The sequence below is a fragment of the Falco rusticolus genome, chromosome 14, assembly GCF_015220075.1.
Source record: "Falco rusticolus isolate bFalRus1 chromosome 14, bFalRus1.pri, whole genome shotgun sequence".
NCBI classification, from domain to species: Eukaryota; Metazoa; Chordata; class Aves; order Falconiformes; family Falconidae; genus Falco; species Falco rusticolus.
The window spans coordinates 7,878,911-7,897,901 of record NC_051200.1 but is presented as its reverse complement, the minus strand read 5'-3'; the positions used below and the strand labels follow the sequence as shown (position 1 = coordinate 7,897,901).

The following is an 18,991-nucleotide window of genomic DNA, read 5'->3' as shown; positions in this document are numbered from 1 at the left end:
GAGGTGAACAGATATTACACGTGACCTGTTTTCTTTAGGTGTTTTGGATAAAGGAATAAGGAACAAATCCTAGATCACAACAACACTCGGTGTGAAGGAACCAAACCATAGAAATGAAGTTGTCCAAACCACATCATATATAAAGGTCATTAAGTGCTTTTTTTTTTTCCCTCCCCTCTTTGCTGTAGTAAAGTAAGAATAACGGGAACTGAAGAGGGCCTGGCTTAACATCACTACCACATACTTCTCTGCACTTTGGTACCTCTCATGCATTACTGTTTGCTTTACAGGTTTCTGTGATTTAAAGCTATAACCAGGATACCTTTTCATTTACAGTTTCAGGCAAGAATGAATCCTAGCTGCATTTAAGCTGCATCTGTGAAGTGATGAAAGGACCCTTTTCAGTGGAGACCCCTTAAGAAGCTGCATAGGATTTTCAAAGTCCTTAACTTCATAGAAAAAGCTAAAGAACAGTTCTGTTCATAAACCTACCTAACATTGAGAGGAGCATCTTGATACCTTATTCTACTAAAAATGTGTTAGGAGTTGCCAAAATATTTTTTTTTTTACAGTCGCATATGTATGGGCTGCTCCTTTTGCCTTGTATTTAAGCAAGATGTGGCATGCTTGTGACTTGCTGCCTAAGTCCCAGCCACCTCTGGTGTCAAGAGACTGGCGTACTGGTCTCTTATGTAAGCTTGTTCAGGCCCTCTATTTATTTTAGAATCCAGGGCACAGGCTAAGACTGTATATGGTAAGCCAACAACTAATTATGTCAACACTGCTGTTTTCTATAACAAAATACATTTGCATCTGAGCAGAGGAAGTGTTTTGGTTCAAGTGCTTTTTCCAGCAGGAAATAGTAAATAGCCAAAACTGACGTGTTGCTTGGGAACATGTTGGTTTAAACTATTCCTTTTAAGTCATGGGTTTAGTTTTGAAAGCTTTGAGAATGGTTGTAAAAGTGGTGTTCAGATGCAGTATAGAGCAAAGAAAATTGAAACCAAATATAGGATAGCAAATTGTTTCCCAACTATGTGTTCACTGTGTTCTCATTTTATAACAGTGTACCTACACAGATTTATTCAAATGGCATCTGAAATATTCTAAAGTCATCTGTGCTTACATAATGCTTCATATTAAAATGATCATCTAAAACTGCTAATTATCTCTATCATGTAAAGCAGTTCAAGGGAAAGTATTTATTCCAGTCAGGCTTTGCTTCTCAGTATAGTTCCCTGACACAAGAACCTGCACGGACTTTGCTGAGGCTTGGATCAGGACTGTTGCTTGCCACAGCTTTGGAAATTTTGTCATTCAGCTGTAATGCGCTTTTTATTCTGTGAATGAGATGCCACAAAATCCTGCAACATCTCTTAATCTGCCATGGTTCTTTGTATGACTGAGTGAAAAGTACGGCGACATTTTTACCTTCAAAAGATGGAGCTGACTTCTTTATTTATTTAGCCTCTGCTATACCAGTCATGGATTGACTGGTCTTTGCTCCATACTAGCCACAATAACAATGCAAGGTATGCTATCTGTCATTCTCTTGGCCACATGTACAGACGAAGGAAGAATAGAAACTGCATTACTAAACTACTGCAGGGCGGGTGCTGGGTTTTTTAAAATGTATTTCTGATTTGCAAACAGATTTTTATCAGCAGACACACTAACAGCAAGTTATCCAAAAACTACACAATAGAAGAATAGATGAAGTTGTGCTTAATAATAAACCGTAATGTCATCAGGCCGCCTTTACCAGAAATGTTATGTTTTTAATTAACCAGATAAACTGTATATTGATACCAAACATTAACATCCAGAGGCTACCTGGAAAACCAGAGCACAGACATAAAGAGCAAGATCTCCTAGGAAGACTAGCCTTCAGCTGCCACACTGAACAGTTTACATCTTATGCTAGGGCGGCTTTTGAGTTGTTAAAGCAGAAAAATTACTGGCTGAAAGAATCTATATAACGAAAGCCTGCACATGCTGTCAATACCGGGTTTATGCCAGTATAACATCTTTTGTTTCAGTAGATCTGGTCTTGATTTATAATGCCATAAATGAAAGGAGAATTAAGCTATTTATGTAAGTGGCTTTATTTATATAACTGATTTATGCTGTATTATGTGATGGAAAAGAAGACCAAGCACACGTCTTTTTTGCGTTTCCTATGAACTACAGAAAGATTTTGCAAAATTAATGCTAGTAATAAATAGTTCTAAGTAACATATTAGAAATTCAGTCTCATCGACATGGAGGTTTTATGATGAGTGGAATACATGGTAATAGATGACACAATAATGTGGAAGGATTTTAGCAAGTCTGCAGACAGTCTAGAAAATGTGAATGCTGAACATCACAATTTAGACTAAGTTCAACAAAGCAATTGTTATTCAGGCTCTTCCTTGGATGAGTCAATGATTTGTACTGTGACTATTAGTACTGAATGTACCATCTAAAATTCATTTTGAAAGATTACTGAAGCATTAATGATGTAAAAGTGGTTTCTACAAGTATTTTTTATCAATGAGAAGCCCAGGCACTATCAAGGTTAAAGAGCATGCACGAGGATTTTCAACATAGTAGAACTGGGTTTTTTTCACATGCTTTTTTTACATTGCTTTTTATTCCTTAGTGAATGATGACTATATAATATTTAGGAAATCAGGGTCAGTAGAGTAAATGTTTCTGTAGCAATTTGGCAGGCACACCTTTCATAACTCATAAAGTCACTACTGGAAAGGCACAACTGGGTCACAGAAGTGCATGGTGGGATGCTGCTTTCCAGTTATGCAACCAGGGTAACTAAAGGTTAGAGTAAGCACTTGAATAACGAGCTTTTTTTTTTTTTTTTTTTTGGCCAGAAAGAGTAGAACAGAAAAACACAGTGTTTTTAAATGCTGGCTTCTGAGCAGCAGCCGCCTAACGTGTCTAGTTAGGAGTCATCAAACCGAAATAGAACCGGATGCGTCAGAACTTTGAAGAATGGCAGTTCAACATCCCAAAAGAAAAATGCATCTGCTTGTATTCCAAAAGCAGATCCTACCGGTTCTTTCATTCCAATAGATGCTACTCGAGCTGTTTGCAGCATACTGCTTCAGCTTTTTCTCCCGGCCCGCTGTAACTGGCTTCATCACTCGTCTCTTGCTTTTTTTACTTTCTTCATCATCCAGCAACATCTTCAGCTTTAAGGAGTTCTACAGTTTGCCTCTGTTTGCTTTCCTGCTTCTATGTACATGTATGTTACTGGGTGACAATTAGTGCAGAATTCTTACTAACTTATGACAGAGGAAAAAAGAGAGAAAGGAACTTGTCTTCTCATACTGTGAGGATCTTGCAGGGTTTGGAGGGCTAGGAACATCGCCCAAGGGCACAAATGATGACATTAACTAACAAAGAACTCCCCTCAAGTTTGGGGATGTTAGTTACAAAACCTGAGCACTACCACAAAGAGACTAACTAAAATGGTGATTTTTTAATCACAATTACATCTCCTGTTACAGCTGCACACCAGATAAATACATTAATCAAAATGACCTCATTTTAGGCATGCGTAGCTGTGTGTTATATAACCATGTTAAGTATGCTATTTTATTTGCCTCCTGCCAAGGAGAAATAGTGTTTTTCTTACAAGAGTTCCAGATAAGTCTGGTTATAAAGTGATGGGGAAAAGAACAGGGAGGGAGAGATGAAAGTGAGAGAATTAATAAGCAAAATGACTCATACCCTGAGTGCAGAGGTGATGTTACACTCCACTTAAATCTCAGTTGCTCTATAGGAAGCTAATGCTGTCACCAGCAGTCTCGGTATTCCTAACATGCCCAACATTTCTCAGAATGGGAAAAACAGATGTGTAACAAGGATGGAAACTACGTCTTTTCAGACCTCATCGGTTCACAGCACTCCTGTTTTGTTTTCAAAGCTGTTTGTGAAGGCTGCCTCCATAAACAAGGAGTCTGCAGAATCCCCTGCCGCTCTTTTTGTTGCTCACTTCTTCAGAGAAAAGTGGCATTCAATTAATTCTTTTCTCGTGCTACTAATGATGCTTTAAACAAGCTCAAAAGCACCCTTAAAAGTCGAATACATCCCCCCACACACAACAAGGCTGAGACTCAGCTAGATTTATACTGCACTACAGAAAAAAGACCAAGAGGCGTACATTTTTGCAATATAAGATCACTCAGCCAGAGAACTCTGGTAAGTGCTGAAAATGTGAAAAACAAATGGCAGGGTATGCATTTCCCATTTGCTCAATACACACACATAAAAGAAACACTGTGTAGGCTTCACTGCAGCATACCAGTGCGTCCAAAACTCAAAGGTTAGTTACATAAATGATAAGGCGTGGGCTTAAATGCTTCATTCAGCTTGTTAATTACTTGCTTTGTGGCCTGAGCCAATGTTCTGAAACAGGTTCATCCAATATTGTGTTGCTTCCTCTGAATTTTCATTTAGTGTATTAAGCTGAAGCACGTAACAATTTGTTGCAATACCTAGGAAGAGTCTGTTTTCTTTTCAGGCAATTTACAGAACAAACTTACTCAGGCAAATCCACAGATGCTCTTTAAATGTCCTCGCTATTTCAGAAAATTATGAAATTTAATTCTTAGACCATTCTGTTTAAATAAGGGAACTGCTGATTGCATAAACATGTACGCATCGCTGGTGTATGTTTTGAGGGTTCCTTCTTTGTGTTCTTTTTAATCTACACGTACAATGTGGGGAAATGAACGGTGGTGTGTTAGAAAACTCTCAAAATAAAATACTTGTTATGTCTCTGGCAGAAAACTACTAGAAGCTATATTTTAATAGTAGATTGAAATATTTCCACCTTCAATTCAGTTAACTGGGACACCTAGTTGATGAGGCTCTTTAATGCCATGGGTATGAACAAGCCTTCATTAGTGAGCAGCCTATCCCAAGACAGACAGACCACCTATCTATTTCATGAGATGTGTGGGCAGAAACTGGAGGTTTCGAATTCCTTACCTCTGTGGAAAAAAAACCGTACTGTATTTGGAGCTAACTGAAGTTTTGCCACGAGATACCTCATCAAGACTGTACCTGGGAACCCCATCTAAGATTTACTTCAAACAACAAAATTTGTTTTAAAGTTCAAATTGCATAACTTGCCTTGTTTTCATCAGTGTACACTTGCAGACATCTTGATTTCTAACTCAGACACGGGCTAAGAAGCCTATTAAGACTTTGAATGTAACAGCTACAATGCAGTGGAAGCAAACTGAATGCAAACATTTCAGAAATTTCTGACTACCGGCATTTTAAAAGACTAATGAATATCCTTCAAACTGAGCTCACCTTTCTATTTCTACATGAAGGCTCCATCTTCTTCCTCTATGATAAGGATGCCACTTAGAGACTTCTGAGTCACAAATGCAGATTAGTATTGGGATTTGAATTAGAAGTCAAAAAACGGAGGTTGACTGAAACAGAACTAATCCAGTCCATTATATGGATCAACTGCAAAATATAGATTGCAGCTGCAAATCCAGGCTGAAGCTAGCTGGCAGGATGCACTGCTGTGTGAAAGGTGATGAGATTACCACATTGCCACTCTACATATAACCTTCCTTCTGAATCATTCTCGGGATTTTTCAGGAATATTACTTCTGAGGATGCTCATTCCCTTTGGTTCTGCATTTCATATTCCTTTTCCTACTCGTACTGGCTTGCTTTACTTTCCACATTTTGTTATTTCCTGCCCATGGGCCATATCATATCACATCATTTCATCAATATTTCATCAGAATGACTCTCTACTGGAATCAGTATGGATTTCTGCTTAAAAATTGATACAGCAGTATGGCCCCACATTTCTATACTTATGCACCTGTTCCTCTTGAGTTACAATCCCTCTATGTTTTAATACTTCCATTCTTCACATTGCTTAGAACATCAGAGTATTCTTAACTGTATTTAAACTATCAGATGAATACCATTCTGACTTAGAACATGCATAAAAATGCCTTTTCTGTTAGCAAGTGAGACTCGACCACACTGTTTAGCTGATTTCCCTACACAGATCACTTTTGTCTTGAGGCTAAACATTGTTTCTTCAAATTGAAGATGAAAACTGCAATTAAATATAGGCCACAGATGTTCAGGATGCAGAGGACAAAAATATAGGTTTCATAACTCGACAGTTATGCAACCAGTTGCTTTTCAATATTAAAATGAACATTTAATTTTATGCTTTTATTTACCCTTAATCTAAACACAAATAAACCAATAAGGGGTCCTTAAAATGGTGAGACTTAAAGAAAGATGTTTCTGATTTGTTTTAATCACTTTTAATATACTTTCCTCGAGATCTTCATTGGTTTCTAATTTAACTTCAGATCCCCAAATACTCAGACATCCAGTTCTCCATTGCATTAATGAGACACCTAAATAACTTTGAGGGTATCAGTCTTAATCTCGTCACAGATCTGGTAAAGGCAAGACTGTTTTAAAATAAGGTCATTATACATAAATGTTATTTACCTACTGAATATCATTTAAAGTGTCTACCCTGATAGTCAAAGTCCTCTCTGGGACTGGCTGCATGACACCCTGCAGCAATGAAACTCTCATCTAATACGGCACAGTAATACGTGCAAGAGACAAATTTTTTATAGCAGCTGAATCTAGACTATGGATATTAATCCCTTAGCAGATAAAAATGATCAGGGGACTAAGCACTTTCTGTACTTACATAAAAATCCTTTTCTTCAACTTAGCTTCCCTCTAGTAAATCACACATATTAATTCTCTCATGCAAAAATAAGGAAGCAAACAAAACAAGTTGTTCTGTTTGCTAAATGTAAATGGAAACAGAATGCAAAAGTGAGAGAATGTTCTTACAACTATTTATACTTTTAGCCTCGTTTTCTGTGGAAGCTTCACTTACAGTATAATACTGCCTGTCCATCATCTCTGATAAGTTTTGAACTAGGTGACTGATGTTTAACTATTTTTTTTTGAGATTTCTGCCACCTCCTTCCAAATTTGAAACTGCCAGCCAGTCACCCAACATGCGCACACACACACACACACAAGGTGGTGGGCTTCCAGGTGGCTCTGGACTAGCTGCAAAGTGGAGCGACAGCACAGGGGATGGGGGGACAGTTGCGGTGGGAAATAAGGAAAAGAAGGTAAACAGCTCTGTATGAGAGCAAATTTCTCAGCTTCAGCATTCACAAAATTAACTTCTTAAATATTCAGGAGGCACCTGAATTCCTTGGCAGTAGGAGCACAGTTCACAGAATGAGAAATAAAAACTGAAAGGCTTGCTAGGTATTTAGCAATTTTTTTGTAAACAAAGGCCACAAAGCACTATCTTAATAACAAAACCAGTAACAACCAAAAGCGGAATAGGAAGACAACAGGTTTGCCCGGAGTCCATAAAGGCAGTCATTCTCAAAACAAGTAATTTTTTGTGATGAATGAGACAGGCCATGTAGGTATCTCAGTTTGAATTTTACATCACAGTGTGACTGACTATGCAGAACTGGTATACTTTTATTTTTAATCTAAAGAAGGTTAATTCAGACACCACACAGAGCTTCACAATACCATTTTGCAGCCATTTCAGAAGCAGAATTGCACTTGGAAGAATGCAGATAAGAAGAGCTAAGAGCCTAAGATTTCTTAGAACAAAATCCATGTGACTCTAGAAGAGCTCTTGACCCTTTTGCAATGTCTGAAGAACCGGAAAACTACACAAACAAGACACTTAATAAACTTGAATTACAGCTGCTGGTATAAAAACCTGATGTGTACGTCTCATTCTGGGTCCCCGCAGCCTTGCAGAGGCAGAATCAGCTGCTCCAAACCCCTGAAGAAAATCTACATTAATCTCTTCTAAGGACCTGACACTAGTCAGTTGGGTATGTCAGGTTCAGCCAAGCTGCATGAGTCGGGTCACACAAGTCAAGAATAGAGTTTTACTGGTAACTCAGAAAAGAGAGAGACAGAGAGATGGTTGTTTTAAACCCCATATAATAGCCAGTCTGAATCTGGCAGGCCAGTTGCTCTCCACAGCACAAAGCAAGCTTCTCACAGTTTCTAAATGAAGCACAGAGTCCTTAATGCAGTTACTAAATGAGAAGTGGCATCTCAGTGGGCTGCCTCAGTGGATTAATTTTAAATGCATAATTCAATATAGACCCACATAAACCTTTATGAATAGAAATAGAGGTTATATAAGCATGTTCTTACAGCATATACTGCAAAGTTAAAGGCCAGTTTGAGTATAAATCAACTCTATCTTTTATTAATATTTTCACCTTCCTGTTGGTTCATTTCTCTAGCAAATGTGCTAATCAGATTACTTTCCTCAGTCATACATTGAGATGCCTAAAATAAAAACAGCATTTCATTGCCAGAGACCAACTTTTTTTCCTCAGTCCTTTAAGAAAAGTTTATGTCGGGCTTGTTCTATGGAGACAGTGGTGGTTCAGCAAAGGCACTGAACGTGAAACCGTCGTTCCACACTGATCAAAGTTAAACATCCACAAAGTCCTGCAGGGACCTGCATGTCTCATAGTCTTGTCTCACAAGAGCAGAAAAGATGCTGGACAAGCTCCTACAGAAAGGCAGTGCTAGGAGGCAAATTTGCAGCCCTTTTATGTCCCAGGAAACATCCTTGGGCAAATTTAACAAGGTATCAGGTGAAAGTGGGACATCTCCTGAAAACAAGGCAAAAGCTGTAAGCCTGCCGCCTTTGGAGCCAAAACACACAGTCTCCTCAGGGAACCCAGAATGGAAACCAGCTTCCTATTTTCAGCCCTTCCTAGCTAGACAAAACTGGCCCGCCAGCTTCAGACACACAGGCACTTCTCTGCTCTGCCACAAGAAATGGTCACAGGTTCATCAGTTTAGCTATGATTTCTGTGCTTTAAGCACACATCTTTTAACTGATCAAAGCCTTCAGAAAGCCAAAATAAATCAAGACCTACCTCAAAACTATTTTTTGTGTGTTAGACGAATCATTTCCCAGAAATCAGTTTCTTGGTATACTTCACTGCACTACAGAAAAAAAAAGGGGGGTGTGTGGTGTGGTGTGGTGTGGAGATTACTTTGATGATTCCAGAAATATAAAGATAGTCATCTTTTTAGCCAGGGATTAATATTGCCTTCTAAGCAAGGTAAATCCCTAGCCCACTGAATGCCAGTTTTGCAAAACTGATTAGCAGCCTCACCAGTTAAAAAATATGTCCAAAGCGTTACTACAATTTAATATTAAACATAATCAGATTAATTAAAGTCAGAATGTCAGGCTTGTGCTATTAGTAGAAATATTTATGATTACATGTTGGTAGTAGCAGCTATTCTGCTATTAGGCCGTGTATTAACAGACTGCATCCAAAACGAACACAATTTATAAGAGCTAGAAAACTGCTTGGGTTCCAAAACAAAAACAACCCTCCAAATACCCTCAAGCTTTGAGGGAGCTCAGATTCAGATCAGGACCAGAGCAGTGCATCTGAACTACACCTCCACAACACACAGAACCAAAACCTTAATTCATGTACTTGCTGAACTCTGGAAAACTTTATATCCAGCTCAAAATGTGGCTTTCTATCTTGGGTCCACCATCAATGTAAGCACAAATGAAGAACATGCTGTGAATGACTGTGGAAATGCCTACGCTGTGTTTTGCAGGGAGATGCGAGCTGCTTTGCTGTCTTTCAGAGTCAGGCAGGCATCAGTCAGTTCTAACTTAAAAGCCATTACGCCACAGGCGCCACGTTACATCAGTAATGCCGTACAACAGGTGACACGTGGTGGCACCCAGTCTGGTGCCAGCTCACATCCCCACAGCTCTGAACATGAGCCCAGTCAGCTGTGGTCAGCCTGTGAAATCTCCCACCTTGTGGAAGTTCAGTGGAAGAAATGTCTGCAGTGACAACAAGGAATTCCAAGAAGCCAAGAAAATAGTATTGTTACTAAGAAACAGCTGTTGATTACAAGTCAAGTTTTAAAAGGGCTACCTGGGAAACAGATATTTATTCAACCATTTTTTCACTGTAGACTATCAGACTGTGAATTTGGGGCAATTTCCCCCAACTTCAGCATAGTTCTGGCATAGCTAGGAGGAGGCTTGACCCCAAGTTATTTACTGAGATTTATTTTTGAGCAATGCAGAAACAAAAAAGACCCAATTATAATCTTATTTAGACTAAACTAATTCCACTGGCTTTGGTAGATTTGTTCCTGTCTGACAGAGCTGTTCCTGAGATCTGAAAGAAAGCCCGAACTGCCACTCAGCACTGAAATCCTTCTTGTTATTTCACATGTCTTTGGAAAATTGCATAAAGTCTGTTGTTGTTGAAGTCACTCCCTGAAAGAAAAAAATCTTTGCTGCAGTACTGTGGTTACAGAGACATACTGTTAATAAAAACACATGCAAAAGTATCCGTTCTGGCTGGAAAATTGTTGGTTTTATCTGCTCAGTCAATACAAATGCGTGTGTGCATGCTTCTAGAATTCCCATTATTAAACAGAGTGAGAAGACTGACAAGCTGCCTGTCCAAGGCAAAGAAATCAGATGTACCAGCGGCTCTGGCTCCAGCCACCACCAGCATTGCTGGCTCAACTTCTTTCACATGGTAAAAGCTACGAAAAATTCATTTTGAAGACCAAGTTATTATGCAATGGCGTTGGTTACATCAGCACAGCGAGGGAAACATTAGAGGAGAGTAAATAAATGTCAAGGCTCTGCACCTATGAGATGGCAGCTGCCCGCAGGAACCAAGCCATGGATCTGGGCTGGGAAAGAACATGAGCAGCACCCAGACAGCACCAGCACTGCCACCCTCCCACAGCGGCAGGGCTCAAGACTGGCTCAGACTGTGAGACTGGTACCCACAGTAGCCCCCAGCACAGGGTTGGGGCTGGATGTCTCAAGCCCCTGGTTCACTGCACTGCATCCAAGCCAGGGTTCAGCACTGCTGGCCAGGGTGGAGAAGGTGAAGCAGGGAGGGGAACAGGCTCTGGCACACCTGAAGTCTCCGCAGAGGGGTCCAGGCATCCCACTGCTCCATCCCAGCTCTCTCTACTATGCCATTAGCCTTCCAGGGATACAAACTGTCTTTCTAAAGGAGTGGCACGCTCTAAAAATGAATCGGTCGTGGCAGTATGTCTGTGTCATGTCACTTTTGGGCCACTGCCTTCAAAGGAGAAATCCATAAGAAAAAAGATGGAATAAGACATAAACCAGCATTAACAAATTACATTCCCATACAATTCCAGTGACTTTGGAGAAGTTGCAAATGAGACTGTTGCTACATGTGAACTGAACGCATTGGGCCAGATCAGTGGCCGGCAGTCATATGGCCACCTGTGCTGTAGGAAACCCACTGAACTAAATTAATTACACATACTATGAAAGACACCAGAGATCACGTCTGGACAACGAGTGGCAGCAGCTTACTCAGGAGAGTCCCCAATTAAAGCTGCACAAACATTTGTTTTGCTGTATCACAGTAGGGAGCTTCTGTCTGAAAGTAAAGCAAAACGTACAGCAGAGCAAGGTGCCTGTTAGCACGGATGCAAGCGCGCTGCATGGAGCAGCTACTCTTCCTTTGGATTTAAAAGACTCCCAGAAGTGACTTATCAAATCTGGCTTTAAGGAAGATGCATTTGCTTGGAACTTCTGAACTGATGTCACCAGATCCTTCAGATAACACCATCTGGCAGTGCATTACCGAGGAGTAAGTGAAGGTCTTCATGCCCAGCAAATCTAAGCCAAAGATGTCTCCTAGAGGTGTCAGACTGATCACAGCCCCAAAACCACACCAACCTGGTTACCAGACTTGGATTCCCAGGAGCGAGTGGTAACACCCAACCTCCCCCCCTGCCCCATCCAAGAATGCCTGGACTCGAGATTGCAACATTACACTTTGTCACAACAGCCCATGCCATTTTAACCCCCAAGTTATATTGCTTGAATTTGCATGACATGATTGACTATCAAAATGACAACACACTTTTGGGAAAGATTTTGTTCCATTTTGCTTAAACATCTCTTAAAAGGGACCAAATCCAGTTTCCTCTGTGGCCAGTCAAGAAGAGGACTAGATCTGCAGCGTACCTTTCAACAGGCCACACATGGTCAGACCAAGCCCTGGCACACATTGGTCCGTACCACTTTGTAGAATTAGGGCTTTAGTCACAAGTCATGCTCTGAAATTATTAAATAAATAACAAGTAAAAAGTTATGTTGATTTTTCTAGCATTTTACATGCAATGTACAGATTCCCAGCTACTATTCTACCACGATATGTAGTAATTCTCACAGCCAGAGCTCTTATTTTATAAACAATGTGAAGTAAGGAGAGAGTTATTTTTATAAGGCCATAACACTAAGAATGCTTATGTAATAAACTGTCCTGTCAAAATGGGGAAAAAAACCCCAAACCACAAAATGAGGCTCTGTTCCAATTTCCTTTCATGCAGGTACAGATCAGCTTATTCATCTTTGTGTGATGGCAAACTTCCTTTGCCAATCTAATCTATCTACTAAAACAGATCCGTATTTCTCCTCTTTGAAATATGTATGATTCAGGATCCAAACTGAGTAAACACCTTGTGTCTAAAACACAGCCCTAGTTTAATGTAGCTACATCCTAATTTGTACATCTAGCTGTAACAGACAAGTCACTTTATTTACTCCTATATGAATAAAACATATATCCACAGCTCATGAAGTCCAGCGAGGTTATTACATCCCACATGCACAACTGGTAAAATGCTGCACCTTTGGGAGCATGTCACCCCTCCGCCGCTTCTCAGTGATGCCACTTTACTCCATTTGCCCACGTCACCAGTGACGTAGGTATTTAGCACAGCAGGAACGATGCACTTGCTAGGAGCCAGCCAGCAACATCCTCTGCTTTGTTAGTTCTCAACCGGTGCAGATGACATCGTTAGGGAAGGCTGCTGCCTGTAATTTAAACTCTATGGAAACAAAACACAGCCCCAGGACTTCAAGCCTTTCCCACACATTGCCGCAGTTGCTACAATGAATTTACTGTGTAACTTGGAAAAAGTTACCTCAATGCCACAGAAACATAGTCCTGAGCAACGTGGAAAGCTTCTAATTTTAAAACAGTCAACCTCACCCTTCTGTGTTGGAAAAATACCTGTAAATCAGAACTGATTTGGAGCCAGAATGGTATCGTAGGGAAAATGTAATGAAGTATTAGCTTAACAAAGCAGGGTAGTGTTGCCAGTATAGATAGGTTTGTTATCTTGGATTTGTCAGCTTTTCATCAGATTTCTGTAAAATATGGCTGACTACAAAACATGTTAAGTAAAAAATTGGTTTGATCTCATAAATGAAAAGTAAGAATGCTTAGGGAGAGAAGTAATGTGTTTTTTTAACAGGACTACTCTGAGGAAGATAGAAGAAAGGCTGGAACGAGAGCTTCAGGTACTAACCAACCTCTTCTATTTAGGTTTATTTATGTAAATGAATCCCTTCTTACTACCTTTTTATTTCTACAGCATACAAAATTGTACCAATTACATGCTCCACACCTCAGCCATTTTCATACCTGTTTCTTGTTTAGTGACTAACTTGGTTTACAGATCAGTCTAAGAACTGACAGTTACTAACCCTGTTTAGATAATCTGCCTCTAGCTTTTTCTTCTTTCAACTGCCTCTGAAAAATAAATAGCTATTAAAATAACTTATTTGTAAATCTCTCCTAACACAAAAAGAATCATAATAGCATCTCACATTTTCCATAGTCAATAATCTGTCCCTCAAATCAGGGAAAGCTGCTAAACTTTGGCTTAGCTCCCTTCTGAGAAGCTGCAATTTTAACACACAGATCACACAGCAGTTCCATTTAAAGTGCTGCACTGCTGTGGACTTGACCAGCAGGTCACAGCATGCTTTGATTTGCAGTGCAGTCAAGGTGCTCACCTGCTTAATGTGGTTCAGAATAAGGCATGAGGTCTGGTAACAAAGCATTACCTTTCCTGGACCACATTAAGTGGAAATGTATGGACTGCATCAAATGAAAGGGAAAAAAAAGGAAAAGAATTAAAAAAAAAAAGAAAGAAAGAAAGAAAGAAAAAAAACCCCACTGGGATAGCTGTGGGTATCTCTGATGTATTTCCATTCATTTATAAGAACATAAATGAAGAGGTTCACTACTTAAAGGCCCTTTTTAATACCTTTCCTTGGGCTCAGACATCCCACTACAGAAGAGTAATTTGAATTGTAGCTTCCCACTCCAAGCCTTTTGTGTTTCAACTTGAACTGTCATTTTTCCCTAGTCATTCACCTTGATCCAGCCATGATCCTTCATCCATCCAGCTGGAAATACCTGAGCAACCTTTTTGTTCTGGGCAGATGCATGGGTTTGTGTTCCAAATTCAGAATTTACTGTTTATTTCACCTGCCTACTTCCATAAAAGACATTAAAAAATATTTTCAATGAAAAACAGAGGTTTCAGTCAACCTCTGCAACAATAACAAACCTACACCGTAACAACAATAGCCTGTAACAAATATTGGCACTTTGGGTACAATCCTTCCTGACAGCATGTAAGAGAGAGAATGCAACAACTACAGCCAGGAAGAAATCAAGATCAAAATCCTAAACAGATGCTCAGATTCCCCCAATACAAAAGGTTCCGCATCATAATTACTAACATTTGGGTGACAGTTGAGAAGACAAGATTGTCAAATCTCATAACCAGGATAAATCTCTAACAAAAAGGTAGGCAGGCTAACACACACTAGAGGGAAAGACAGAGAGAGAGATGTTTGCCTTATTTATTAGGCTGCTAATCACATCTCTTATTACCAGTATCCTTCAGATGTATCACCTTCCAGTAGCAGTTCTTATGGACAAAGTATCTTCACAGGCTAGTATCTTTCCTGTATTGATCTCAAAAGCACTTAACAGAGCAGGTGGCACAAGCTCAGGAATTACAGCTTTTATAAGCTGAGAACTTCTACTGTAATACTTCCAAAAAACCTGCATTTAAGGCTACAACACTTAAAAAGACATGATGTAATACTAGTTAGAGGGGCCCCTCTCTATCCAAACCTTCTAACACAGAAAGGGCTAATGTTTAGTGTTTGAGTATGGTTCGTTTCCCTCACTGTTCTAACACTTTCCTTCTAAGTACAGTAATTGAAATAAGTATTGGTTCCTCAGTTTTATATCTGAATTTTAGAATATATTCTTTGAGGTATTTAAGGAGATGTGTACACAAGATCCTCGTAATAAAAGTGTTGTCAGAGTTGTGCTAGAGCAGAAGTGTGTAGCTGTGGAAATTTTGAGGGTTTTTTCCCCTCTTTGAAACTGACTCATTCCCTCTTGTCCACAAACCCTCTTAATTACAAGTACATTCTCAGCTGGATAATAACCTAACAGATTGTCTTTTAGCCCAAGTCTTTACAGCTCACTGTTACAGCAAAAGGAACCTTCGTAGTCTACAGCTAGGTGCACGTCAAATTGCTGTTTGTCTCTAATCTCTTCTGTAAAATCATCAGATTCTACAGCTGGCTGGGATGAAGATCAACCTCTAGCCGGGCAGCAGTTGTTCTAAGCAGTAGAGTTGAAATGCCAAACTGCAGTGCTCTTTTTAGACAGGTTCATACATCTCCCCACATGGCCCCACTGCAGGACTGCACTCATCATGTAATCTACCTTTCCCCATCATTGTCATCTCCAGTTCTCAGGGGCTTCTTGTAACAATAAGGTAAAAGTTTTTTTTCCCATACTTTATAGCTCCATCAAATCACAAACAGAAATACTCCTCTCTTTCAGACCTCTCTGCATTAATGGAAAAATGCTCAATTCTCTGCATTAATGAAAACCTCCATCCTCCTTACTGTAACAGCGCACATGTAAATGCACACTGAAATCTGCTTTCTGGAACACTGAGAACGCAGGGGTTCTGCGCTCCCCGAGGACGGCACTGGCACCCTCTGCTGTCACACAGCAGCACCAAAGTCAGCTGAAACCCGTCGCTGTACTGTGCACAAGGAATTTCAGGGACAGCTTTCTACATCCTCCGCTAAAGATCCTGAGCCATAAAATCTCACAGTGACATTCTGCGATGAACTCTGCACTTCAAGACAGCTTATTTTCAAAGACAGCGGCTGTGTCTAGAAATAATCACCCAAAATGAGCTTATTATATTAGTTATTTACACTGACCAAACACCTAAAAACTCCACTAGGAGAACAGGAAATTAATGCCACGCTAACAAAGCTACCAACTTCTATAAATACATCAATAATTCACTAATATTTCAATGTTTATGTTAAAACCCATCTTCTAAACTCTTGTGATCATATGAGACGGTTTTGATTTTTTTCTCTACATGCTTTTTGTTCTTAGTTGCAGAGAAAAACTTGAAAACATTAATTTCTGAAATCCAGAAGGCAAATAAGTTCCAACTGTAACATCACATGATTCTCATGTGGTTTTCTTCTTTTTAAAAGCAACCCCAAAATGTCTTACAGCAGCTGGTTAGCAATACCAAAACACATTCAAACAAGGCTTCCTGCGACCAGAAGTGCTAACCTTCAAGTCAACCTTGTACTGAAGGAGCAGTAACTCCAGAACACAAGGAGAGCCATCAGCACTCTGGTGATGCTTTATACTTTTAAATAGCTAGTTTTAGAAAAGTTCATTAGTCTGACCAGCTGTGTTGATCAGTCCTAGGCCACACAAAATCCTCTCAAAACAAGATCTATGCAGTATATCCGTATATAGAGTCTACATTGACCAAAGACCTCTCTTTATTTTTTCCTTCATGAATGAGGGCCATCTATCACTCTTCCCAGGAATTATAACATCATCACTAACAACAGCATTTAATCATAAAACAAATAAGGGAATGGAATACAAAACAGGTTCCTTCAAGACAAGGATTACAAAAACATATATACATACCAAACATAAAAGACAGAAACAATATTAAGATCAAAAGCCAACACAAGGAAAGAGAGATTATAGTATCATTTGCAGTACTTTGGGTGAAGGATCACAATCCACACTAATAAAAAGAGGAGAGTTTGCTGAATATAGAAATCGCAGGTATTTTACACCAGGTCAGTAAGCTTGTGATGGGACAGCAGCTGTACAAAACTTCAGGAATCAAAGCTGAGTATGTTCATTTACATTACACTTAAAAGTTTCAGAGAAATACAAATGTTTTGGTTCTTTGTAAGAGAAGATATGCTTCCTAAGATAGAGAAAAGCAAGTAGTAAAACAGGCGTGAATTACCAAGCCAATGTGAAACTCTTACTCTTTCTGGTGTTAGTATAAAATACACAGCATCTCTAGCTTCAGTCAGCCTACTTGGGTGAGTAAGTCTTCACCTATATTTAAAAAAAATCACAGTCTAGGTCCTAATAAATACTGTTTTCAAATTGCAAGAGCTACATGTTAAATACAGGCCAAGACTGGAAGATTAAAGTTTTGCTTCAGCTGACCTGAAACCAAATTTTTTATTTTGTAGTTAATTCTACCAACAGGTAATATTTTCCTTAAAAATACCTACCAACTTTTCAGCTAAAAACTGTCCAACAGCCAAGTCAGCCTTCAAATTTTGCACTGACTGTAAACAAAAACTACATAAATGTACAATGCTGCCGAAACTGAAAAGGACCGGTAAGCACCGCTGCCACTTAACCCACTAACATAATTTTACAAAGCTTCTTTTTCAAATGACTGCTTCCTTCAAAATCAACAGCACAACTTCCATCAACTTAAGTGACTGCAATGCCAGGCCCTGAGAGAAAAATCCCTTCCCAGCTGCACATTCTTAGACCAATATTGAGTTACTGGTTAAAGACTGATGCAGCAAGGAGGAAAGCAGATGCCCCTTTTATCACTAGTATTAATACAACTGACTAAACCCATATCCACATGAACACGGAGAGTAGAGTGGCACTTGCTGAAAACAAGATGCCATCTTTTAGGTAGCCAACAGTTCCCATCCCCAACATCTCTTTAAGAGAGACAATTGGCTGAGGAATCTCACAAATAAAAAATCACCATTTGCCATAATTAAATAAGGGTTGGGGTTTTAGGGTTTTTTTGGTAGAATGGCCAAATTATCCCAGATTTCAAAAGGTGTAACCAAAAGCATAGAATATGCTAGAGTGTGGTGATTTTCCAGTGCATGGGAGAGAACAGGTGTGGTTCTGGGCCATTCCTGCTGGCATCAATGAGCAAAGCACAAGACCCACAGTGTTGTGACTTCAAAACATCCAGGAACCCGAATTCCTCCAACTCCTACTGCTGTTCAGATCTTATAGCTATCAAAAACCAGATCCATTAGCAATCAGAAGCAAAGTCAGACTGCCCATCCCAGAGCATTAAAGAAGCATGATGATACCAATGCCCACAAGTCATGACGTGTCAGTGCCCAGCATTGTATCTATTCTATAGCAAACATTAATTTCTTAGCCAAAATCACATTGCACAAAATACTGTATAGTCTGTGGAAACTTTAAAAACATATTCTGCAAGGGAAACGTTTCAAAAGCCTGAAGCATGTCTTCTTAGAACATCACTGTCAGATGTGTAAAGATATAACAAATTCATCAAGTTTTCCTAGCATTTGGTAGTAGGAAATGCTCAGCTTCCTAATACTTCCAATTAAGCCTGTGATGGCATTTCTTCATTATGTATTTACATACAACAGTCCGATCAAAAGTTTTAAGGCTCTTATTTCTCAAAAAAATGGTCACAGTAAATAAGAGATTAAATGGAGTTAACACAGCTATTGGCAACACAAAGACGGATGCTCATGTCATTTGCTATTGTACAATCTGGGGCATTTCACTCCATGCTTTGGCTTTCTTCTTGGCCAGGGATAGCCATGGTGGTTCAGCAGGGCTGCATGGTGTCATTGGCAGGTTAGAGGAGTGTCTGGCTTCCTTTTCAACAGCAGGAATCACAGATGCTTCCTGAGCAATGGGTCCAACTTTACCTG

The 18,991-nt window shown here is 39.6% G+C and overlaps 2 protein-coding genes across 8 annotated transcripts in view; one reads left to right on the top strand and one right to left on the bottom strand.

The window, feature by feature from the left end:
* LONRF3 (LON peptidase N-terminal domain and ring finger 3) overlaps window positions 1-17,376 on the top strand; it is a 37,317-nt gene extending 19,941 nt beyond the window's left edge. Inside the window, exon 13 of the transcript XR_005107572.1 lies at window positions 39-17,376. The gene's annotated coding sequence lies outside the window, so the exon portion shown is untranslated. The remainder of the gene's footprint in view (window positions 1-38) is intronic.
* KIAA1210 (KIAA1210 ortholog) overlaps window positions 16,765-18,991 on the bottom strand; it is a 45,858-nt gene continuing 43,631 nt past the window's right edge. For all 7 annotated transcript variants that reach the window (XM_037408582.1, XM_037408586.1, XM_037408588.1 and 4 more), the window contains one exon: window positions 16,765-18,988. In XM_037408582.1, coding sequence (XP_037264479.1) covers window positions 18,816-18,988 — 173 coding nt within the window. In that variant the 3' untranslated portion in view covers window positions 16,765-18,815. The remainder of the gene's footprint in view (window positions 18,989-18,991) is intronic.